Source organism: Besnoitia besnoiti, chromosome VIII, assembly GCF_002563875.1.
Source record: "Besnoitia besnoiti strain Bb-Ger1 chromosome VIII, whole genome shotgun sequence".
NCBI classification, from domain to species: domain Eukaryota; phylum Apicomplexa; class Conoidasida; order Eucoccidiorida; family Sarcocystidae; genus Besnoitia; species Besnoitia besnoiti.
The window spans coordinates 272,567-282,330 of record NC_042363.1 but is presented as its reverse complement, the minus strand read 5'-3'; the positions used below and the strand labels follow the sequence as shown (position 1 = coordinate 282,330).

Sequence of the window (9,764 nt, the reverse complement as noted above, 5' to 3'; positions counted from 1 at the left end):
ACTTAGAGTACAACTATGACAGAGAGGGTTACTTTCTCCGGACCGATTCATCTGAGGCGACGAAGCCGCCTCAGGCAAGATGTGTGCCTGAGGCGGACGCCACACATATGAGCAAGGAGGACTGGTAATTTTGAAACGCTGATCAAGGAACAGAAAATCGCCGCTGCGTCTCTCCTCCCTTTGACCGTGCGCCAGTGTGCTCTGCCGGTCTCGCCTCTGCCACTCCTCTTCGTTTCGCTACAGGCATCCCGTGTGGGTTTCCGTGTGCCTGTCTCGCTGGTCACGGCAACTGCGTTTATATCCAGTGACACCGTGCCGCTAGGCATTGTCTTGAGAGCACTCGCTGGTGAGTAGGCTCCTCTCTACCACGCAGACGGTCTGAGGACTGAGATTAGGGGGGGGCACGCTGAAATTTGACAATCCCTTTGGCACGATTGTGAGCGACGGCTCTGCTTTCTATTGGTAGGGTGTAGGGAGCCACACGGCACGCTTCGCCCCTTATCCGCGTAGGACTTGACGCACTCTCGAGAGACTGAGCTGCAGACGTTTCTCGAGCTCCATGTGCCAAGAGTTTGTTCAGAGTTGAGCCTGCCGTTGTTGACACCCGCGGTCGGCGGCCTTCCCCCTTCCCTTTTCCTCCTACGCTTATACATATATATATATATATATATATGCACTATACGAGTTTGCCGAGACTTGATGTTCACGTTGCCTTTTCGACAGGTAGGAAATTCACAAGCTTGTTAGCACTTGCTGAAACCCTCCATCTACCCTGCACAAGAAAGTAGCCTCTCCCAGTGCTTGAGCAAAACACGCAGGGGAACCAACTGTGGCAGTAAAAACAGCCAGAAGAAATGACGGGCACAGGGAAGAGAGCAACGCGGTCCCTCAAGATACAAGCAAGTTAACAAGACATTGATATTCAGCCGTTACACAATATATTAATTTTGCAGTAAGTTGTGATTGCCCCCGCCCTCGCCTAGACATGGAGGAGAGCGACACGGCGAGTCAGCAAACGAAATAATGAGAAAAATTGACATGGACAGTGTGATGAGTCCAGGGGACAGAGGAACGTGGAGACATACGGGCAGCAGCCTTCAAGATGAAAAAGCGAGACAAATGACATCGAGAACGAACAAAAAACTACATGGGAGAGAAAGAAGGCGCAACAGTCGGCTGCGGAGTGACAGGCGGAGCCGGACGTGGGAGCACCGGAATGAGGAAGTTGTCGTATGGATTCTCTGCACTGAACACAAAGCCCGCCAGCGAAGATATCATCAGGCTGTGTGTCGCCTCTGCTCGCGGGCTGCAAAAAACAAACACAGAGGCTTACATGAGTCTTCCGTCACCAGCTTTGCCTACAATCAGAAACTATTCGCACGTGGCAATCACAGAACCCTGTATGAGCCACGAGGGGCTGGCAGCCGTGCCTTCAAACCGTGTCTCGCATGAACTGTGTATGAACAACACGAGCGAAAATCCACACGAGGTCAAGTCGAAGGCCGCAGCATTCACACAAAAACACGCGCTGTCTTCGATTCCCCCTGGCTGGCGAGCCTGCGTGAACAAATTGTCCATGATCCTGCTACACACGACGTGATGCGCAATCGCAGTTTCATCCCTCGCTGAAGACAGTGCATTGAGCGTCGCACATCGCCAGTGAACAAGTATTCCGCGTGCTTCTTCATTCCACTGAATGCCCGTCTCATTGCACTGCCCCCGTATACTCTACGCTATCTGCATTCCGAGCTTTAGGGCTCGCCCGTGTCTGGGCGTTCCACTCTCACTCGCGTGTGTCTGTCTTACCGAATGTAGGCGAGTTCTGCGTTGCGTCGGGCGATCTTCATTTCTTCGTCTTCCGCTTCCGGCTCTCCGTCGCCTTCATCGTCTCGCCTCATCAGCAGGGCGTCCCTTCCGAGCTCGGCGCCGTCTCGGGCGTATGAGGCGGCTCTGTCTTGGAAGCCGAAAGGGAAGCTCGCATCGGCTCGCGCGCCCTCCGCTTGCTTCAGCCTCTCGGCGATCGCCGCCCCTGTGAGCAGGTCCGTGAGGTCGTCTCGGGTTTGTCTGCTGTCGACCGGCGGGGTGCTTCGCGACTGTGCCTCTCTCTGCTCAGACAGCGCCGTCCTCCGCCGCGCGTGGTGCTCGCCCTCCGTTCCCTTCTCGTTCTCGCCAGTTCCGCGAGGGTTTAACGCATCACTCGCACTTGCTGTGCCCTCCACGCCCAAGTCACCCTTTTTCCTGCCGCCGCCGAAAAGTTGCGCTCTCTTCGCTGACGCTCCCGCTTCGCCCCGGCCGCCGCCAGCGGCGTTCGCTTCCTCAGCCCAGAGCGCACTGGGAGTCGCCGAATCCCCCGAGACGCCGCCGGCCGCGCGGCTCGGGCGCGCCTCAATATCTCCTCGACTCTGTCGGCTTCCGCCTTCGCCTGGGCACTGGCATCCGGCCTGCGCGCCGCCGCCGGTCGCCGCCGGCTCGCCCGTCTTGCCGCCCCCCGCCTCTCCCTGGAGTTCGCGCAGGCGCTGCAGAGTGCCTTCGCCGTGGAGGAGCTGGACGGCGCGGGCGTTCCCGCGCAGCGCAGAAAGTTTGATTTTGTCTTCGCGGCTCAGCTGCAGCGGATGCCCCCAGGTGTCGCCGCCCTCGCCTCCGCGCGCGCCGGGGTCTCGCTGGCCGCCTCCCGCCCCTCGGAGCGAGGCGAGGAGGCCGTCGCTCCTCCGCCGCGAGTCGAGGAGGCCGTCGCTCCTCCGCTCGCTCGCGTCGCCCCGCTCGCTCGCGTCGCCCGCTCCCCCCGGCGCGTCCTGTAGAGCCCTCAGACAGCGCACCGCGTCCTGCAGGTGGAGGAAGCGAATCAGCAGACGCCTGTCTCGCCGGTCGTTCGGGAAGGCCAGCCCGTCGCCAGGCCCACAGAGAGCCCCGAAGCGCGAGAAAAAGCCGACAATCTCCGCGCGCGACAGATGACTGGGGGTCCGCTGCGAGATCACCGTCGCTGGAGAAATCAGCAGCAGACGCCTGTCCCCAGGAGACAGCGAGAAAGGTGCAGATCGCGAGGCCGACGCAGACGGCGCCCGCGACGCGGGCCCCTCGTCGGCGGGCGCGTGCTGCATGTTCAACGAATCGAAAGAAGCCAGCACCGTAAAGCGACACACACACGCGCGCGACGGCGGGGAGAGATAATCGTGACTCGCTTCCGCAGCGGGGAGCGGGCGCCTGGAAACGTGCGTTCTGGAGCTACACGAGAAGAGCGTTCACAACATCCTCGCGAGGTCACGCGGACTGCCTCTCTCGTGTGTACGTCTTTCTCGCTCCCGCCTCCGCATCCGCGAGTCATCTCGCATTCACCAAGCCTCGCTACCCCAACATCCGGCGCGGAAGACGGTCCTCCCTGCTTCTCGGCGGGAAACGCGTTCCACTGAGCAGAGAAAAGCGCGACCGGAACGGCAGAATTGTGATACTCCCAGGAACATGAAAAACAAAATCGACTCCCGGGATGTCTCTCGCGCTCTCAGCTCGTCGCTAGACTACCCCTAGCCGTCGTGCGAGTTTGTGACTCTTTCCTCTAGGCGCCGCGGAATCTCTGCTCGCCCTTTTCCCTCCCTTTCCACGGATCTCTGGCCGGCGTGTGGAGTCTCGGCGGCGCGCGCGTCGCGTGACGCTCTACGCCGCGCCCGCGGCCTCTGCCCGCTGTTCGAGGGAATCTGCAAAGTCGAGACTCTCACTCTTGAAACTGCGCGTTCCCGGCTGACGCCCACTGCCTCGGACCGAATACTTGAGCCGGTGCAGATACACTCCCCCGGGTAGCGACAGCCAGTTCGCGTGCAGCGTGCGCCCTGCCGTCAAGGTTCCCTCGGTCTGCTGAATCGCGTCAAACGTGTCGATGGAGCTGTACTGGAAAAAAGGCAGCGACCAACACACAGCAGCCTTCCTAGACGCGTGCAACCGGCAGTATCTGCTGTCTGTCTCAAGCCCTCCTCTGGTCTTGCCACTCGGCTTCCCTTCGTTGGCTTCTGGCGCCACACGCTCATTAGATCGCTACACTCCGATACCAGGCACACGCACGTAGGTGGGCGCGAGTGCACTATGCATGTAACTATGTGCATATGCACATAGATGTGCGCCGTGCATGATTGTGATTTCCGCGTTTTCTGCACGGAAACGGAGCGCAATAGCCGGTCAAGTGGGCGAATCCACAGGGGTGTTGTTCGCTCGGGCAGTTGCCTCACCTTGTATTGATGCTTCGGCTTTCGCTTCATCCAGACACTTCTGCGGGTGCGCGTGCGCGAGTGGGAGACGCGTTTCTTCGGCACAGCCCAGAGCGCTGTGTCGCCGGTCGCTTGCTCAGGAGAAGATGCGAGAACGGAGACCAGAAAGGACGCGGAATCCCCCCCGCGAGCAGAAGACACGCGTGAAGAGAGAGAAGGAAATTCGCAGGCTGCAACCGAAGAGAGGGCGCGGAGGGGTTCGCACGCACCCGCAGAAGAGTGGAGCAAGAACGAAAACGACCGGAGGCGAGAAAAACCTCGAGAGCAAAGCAGCTGAGATGGAGACAACGAGCTCGTTACCCGGAGGCCCGGTGCCTCAGAGCCCCTCTGATAGACAAAGCAGCTTTGAGGCGGCGTCAGGAAAAAGAGAGAGTTGACCGAGCAAGAGAACGAAGGCGGATGCCTAGGGTCGCCAGAGAGGGAACCAGCACGGAACCCAGAGGAGCGGATTCCAGACACGACCGAAAACGAAGGGTTCCTTCTCGCTAGATGACGGACACCAGCTCTCCCTTCAGTGCTGCTGCTGGAAAAAGACAGCCCCCTGGCGCCAGTCGGCGGAAAGAGGAAAAAAATGAGGAAGACAACAAGAGGGACACGACTGAAGAGACGACAAGAGCAGCTCGTGGCGGGCAGTCTCCGACTCCCGCCTGGTTCACGGGTGCTGCAGAGAAAGGAAGTTCGTTGTCCTCGCTCTGGGGCGGCTGCGCATGCAGCGAGGGCTCGAGGAAGGAAACTAGGACTGCGCCGGAGCGACGGAATAGAGGGAGAGAGGGAAAAGAGCAACGGAGAGTGCGTCATGGAGACGGCCAGAACAGGACGCTATAGGGCATTGAAAGGAGAGCCTGCGAAGCCTCAAGGTCTGCATTCTTGTCCCGCTCCAATGCTCCTCGGATCAGAGAGACGCCCTGTCCCTCGAAAACTGTGCCAAACCGAAAAACCGAAGGCCCCAGGCGCAGCTCCGTCGTTTGCCCTGCGCATGTCCACAGTGCGGAGTGGCGCGTTCATCCTTCCGCACGGGACACTGTCCTCTACACCACTTTTCACTCTTTTTCTGAATACCGCCCGTCGTTTCTCTCTCTGTTTCCGTTCTATGTGCCTGCCCCTCTCTCCGTTCGCTACGGGAAATGAGGGGTGAAGACGAAGGCACGCAAAATCTTGTTGAGCGCCTCTGCAGAAGACACTGGAAGTCAAAGCCGTTCAAACTGGTGCTAACGGCTGGAAAAGTTGGACAGAGGCACCAGAGAGATCATAGAAAATGAGGGCAAAGGCAAGAAACCCTCGAAAAGACTTTTCCAGCACAGCTAAAAGAGAAAAGTTGTTGATGGAGAAAGCCGCTGCTCTCCAGCCCCGTCTCCGCACCCCGTAGACACCACAGAGTTTGCTTTGCCTCTGCATGAACGCTGCGCCTGTAAATGGAAGGGGAAACACAAAAAAAAATATACAAACAGAATGAGACAGTACACATGTATCCAGGATCGCGTGTGTTCTGCGTGAGCGTACGGCCGCTCTGTTTCGGGGTTTCTTGTCTCGATAGATTTCCCTAAAGGAGACAACTACGCTCGACTCGGCGCTTTCTCGTTCATGTGGAGGTGAATGCGGGTCTCCAGGTATTCGATCCCTTCATTTCTTCAGAAAAGCGGAGAAATGTTCCTGCATTGCAGAGCAAAGTCGCACTGCTGCGCCTTCTTGCTCGTGCAGCGCCATCGAAATATCCGCATCTCACGCTGAAGGCGTCTCATTTGGCAGCTAGAATGGGGGGGTATCGCGGGGCCACTACAGGCTCATGAGCATTGCGAGTTCCTGCTCGCCAGGAGACGAGCTCCGCCGCGTCCATCGTCTCTACGTCCTCCCCGGTGCATAGAAAGGTGAAAGACTGAAAAAACATGAAGGAAAAGCGGGCAAACCGGACGGCGGGGGAAAGCGCGAAGGGTCGCGCCATGCCGATACCAACTATCCACGCAGCGGCGGGCGCATTCGTTTCTGCCCACCCTTCCGATTTCGTTTGCACTCCGCATACGCATTCCTTTCCTTCAACTCCATGCGAGGATATTATAATAGTCAAAGGCTAAGGAGACCCGACTGCTGGCAAAGGAATATTGGACGCACACATAGGTAGCGCGGTACCTGCTCTTCCCTCTTGCGTCCTTGTCAGGTTAGACTATAGGCATTTCCGCGCGCCTTAGGCATATCAGGATCTGAAGCTTCACACAATCTTGCGAGCAGATCTACCCTAAACGCTAAAGCTTCCGAGGCAGCTGCCGGCACTTTGAAGGCTGCAGGCTCGAGGGTTTCCGTGGGGGAAGACATATTTCGCCTTCGCCATGCTTTCAGCAGATATTCTGCTCTGAACGGGTCGCGAAACCCGGGACTTTTGGTGCTGCACGTACATACTATCCACCGTGTAACGAAGGTACTAACTTTCTCTCTCGGTGGTCGTCCGCCGACCTGCCCGGGAACAAGTACCGGCAAAGACATGCGGGAGAGACGCGCAGCAGCACACTCTCGCGCGCCGCTTGGTGCAGTATGTCTTGGAGCCCGGGAACGCACGAAAAGCAGCCGCAGCATCGAGAGCCGCACGCCGCGAGGTTTCGTTGCCCCCGCCTGCGAACACCTTTTCCATCGACGCACACCCGTGCCGGGGACGACGGGGCTCGGTGGAGGTCTGAACTTCGATCGCCGACACTTTACATTCTTTGCAAGTCCTTTTTCGGCTGTAGAGGTAGAGATGCAAATTGCTGGTTGTTCAAGGCCTTCACGAGCTATCTGGCAAACTTTTCCGCTTTCCACAACCGCAAGGGCTGGACGGACGAGGGCAATCTTGACAGAAACTCGCAGACAGGAAGCCTGAATGAGGAGGGCGTGGGAGCGAGCCGAGACACAATCGACGCGTTCCAGACAGGTTTCCTGGCGGCGGCGTGGCCGCTTCGCCGGTTTGCTGCGCAGCAGCTGGTCATAGCGTTCGATTTTTTTTTTGTTTTGCCTAAGATCAGTGCCTTCTGGGGTTCTGGCGTCGGCCTAAAGAATGTTTGGTGGGATGCACTCGGCCGCGGGGCTCGTCGTGAATGCAGCGACGGCCGCAAGGAATTCACCCCTTCTTCCGAGACCGATCTGGTCGACTGGGGGGCCCTTCATTCGTGAGAGGGCACACTGACAAGTCGGGTGCGTGTCGTATTCCCGCCGGTTGTTACGTCCGTGCAGCGTGCTCCTCTTAGCCGTCCGATGCATTTTCGCCAGTCCGTCAAGAGTTTATGGGGCCTCGTTTCTTCTAACACGCGCTAATCAGCTGTCCTGTCGCGTTTTTCCCCTGGGTATGTCCGCCGGCATCGGCTGGGTGATGGCTGCGGCCAGTGGTGCATCCATTTTTGCCGAATCAGAGTCCGTATCAGCAGCCTACAGCGCGCGTAGGACGCAGTTTTCATGGGGTTCGTTCGTCCATGCTCGTTTCCTACTCAGGCGTTTCAAGATGAAGCTCACGCGCGCATCGCTCGGCGCCGCGGCCGCGGTCCTCTCCTCCGCCCGGCAAGCAAGCGCTCCCCGCCAAGTCAACAACAGGCAGACAATCAACACTCAACAGCCGGCAATGCCCAGCGGCACAAACCTGCTCGGCGGGGACGCTGAAGGTTACAGTTTCCAACCCCGAACCCGCAGCTGCCTCCACATGCACCCCGGATATTCCCCGGTTTAAGCCTGACTATAAACCGGATCAGCCGGAAGCGTACGTCAACGTTCAACAGAGGAAGTCTGCGGACGTCCTTCCCGCAACGGCTGACACGAACGGCGAAGTAACAGAGGCAGGTCGCCAGCATGCCCACGGCGTGGAGGAGTACAAGCTGACTGTCGATGAGCTGCCCACGGCGGCCGCAGAGTTCAGCTGCAAGTGTCTGCAGATGGAGCAGCAAGTTGTGCAAAGTAAACTGCCGCGCCCACAACGGCATGCGAGATTCTCGTCACCGTGACCACACGTGAGAATCGGCGCTCTACGCGCCGCAGGAGGTTACTCTGCAGAGGCCAGCGAACAAGTCTCGTGCGGACGTACAAGCTAGCAACAGCCCACCTGCTGCCTCCATCTTTCCCCGAACCCATCGTTGCACATCTCCGTTTTCTTGTCGTTTTACTGTGCTCTGCTTGCCTTGAGGAGTTTCTGACGCCACCCGTCCTGCTGCCGCCGGGAGCGGTGTCTGCAGTTCGCAGCTCCATGGTCGCGGCGGTGTCCTCCAGATCTCCGCATAAGTCAGAGTCTATTTGGCTCTGCAGTCTGACTTCAATGAAATGAAGCCTCTGCCAAGCGTTCACGGTATTGACGTTGAGTGAATGCATACATGAAGTTGGCGATGGCCGTTGGCGTCTTGCAGCTTTCAAACGGTTCTAGGGGAACGACATTCCCTCGCGCAGATGTTTAATACTTAGGCCGTGACATGAACGCGTTCATCTGCCACTTTCATATTCCCTTGTGCAGAAAGCAGTGCGCGGTGGAGCAGCAAAAGTGCTCCCCGCAATATCTCAGTTCTCAAATCCGATCGAACTGTGGAGGCTCGTCGTGTTGCTTTCGGCACTCGAGGTACAGACGCATCATTTCGTTACGTTCGTCAATAACTGCTGACAAGTCCGTCCCGTACCGCTTGCCCTCTTTTAGACAGCTCCAAGACAGCCGTTCGCCCTTCAACGAAACCAGCGACACAGCTCCGCTTACACGACTGGGACGGTGGCGTTCTGGCAGCTCTACTTTTCGCGGCGTTTCTTCCACTAGCAGCGAACAGAACTGAGCGCCCGTGCGTGCAAGGGCGCCCATCTCTCTGCGCTCCCTTCCCCCAGACCTCTACAGGTTGCTTCCGCTGATGATGGAGAAAGGCCAGTCGCCGTGGCTTCACTGTATACGACAATGCGTCTGGGTTTACGGCGGCACCGTCTGATTGATCCTGTGTTAACGAGTGAGGTTCGTGGGCATCTCGTCTCGCCATGTTGTCGTGTGCCCGCCTCCCGTAGTCCGGTTTGGGCGCTCGCTCGGGTGCCTTCATGACCAGGTGACCCTCGAACCGAAACCACAGGAAAAGATACATGTAGTCACGGGAGTGGACGAGAAGGTGGCGCACCGGCCTCGCAGTCAGTTTTCGACGAGAGACCCCAGCTACGCAGCTTCCGCGATGATGCGGAGGAAGATGATCCTTGAAGCTTGGAGCCTCAGAGGGGGCACGGTGTAGTGCGCCGAGGTAGTTCTATGTGGGGACAGCCTGGTGACTTGGGCGGAACGGGGTGTGTGCAGTGACCACCCTCCGCAGCGTCCTTCAATCTGAACCCTCGTACAGCGTGTGACTGGCTGTGGCGGGGTCCGTCCCCCGCCGCTGCGGACCGGCGGCCGCCGACCCCGCTGCCCCCCGGGGATTCGTCTGCTTCCGTGCGCTCTCTGTCGCTCGTACTATTTGAGTTAGTTTGCGCCGCAGGCGGCCCTATTTGTCTAAAATGTGGGCGAAGACTGTCCTTTTGTGCCCGCCGAGTAAGTGAAAAGGGTGAAGG

The 9,764-nt window shown here is 58.4% G+C and overlaps 3 protein-coding genes across 3 annotated transcripts; 1 reads left to right on the top strand and 2 right to left on the bottom strand.

Moving 5' to 3' along the window:
- Positions 1 to 1,143: 1,143 nt before the first annotated feature.
- On the bottom strand, positions 1,144 to 3,098 carry BESB_081750 (uncharacterized protein; the record flags this gene model as incomplete). The annotated part of the gene is made up of 2 exons (XM_029366525.1): positions 1,144 to 1,306; positions 1,807 to 3,098. 2 exons carry the CDS (start codon positions 3,096 to 3,098, stop codon positions 1,144 to 1,146), a joined length of 1,455 nt encoding a protein of 484 aa, XP_029216985.1.
- A 550-nt stretch (positions 3,099 to 3,648) lies between these two features.
- BESB_081740 (uncharacterized protein) lies at positions 3,649 to 4,244 on the bottom strand (the record flags this gene model as incomplete). Its single annotated transcript, XM_029366524.1, has 2 exons — positions 3,649 to 3,879; positions 4,215 to 4,244. 2 exons carry the CDS (start codon positions 4,242 to 4,244, stop codon positions 3,649 to 3,651), a joined length of 261 nt encoding a protein of 86 aa, XP_029216984.1.
- Positions 4,245 to 6,776: 2,532 nt separating this feature from the next.
- On the top strand, positions 6,777 to 7,938 carry BESB_081730 (uncharacterized protein; the record flags this gene model as incomplete). Its single annotated transcript, XM_029366523.1, has 2 exons — positions 6,777 to 7,387; positions 7,707 to 7,938. The coding sequence occupies 2 exons, from the start codon at positions 6,777 to 6,779 to the stop codon at positions 7,936 to 7,938; spliced, it is 843 nt and encodes a 280-aa protein (XP_029216983.1).
- Positions 7,939 to 9,764: the final 1,826 nt, after the last annotated feature.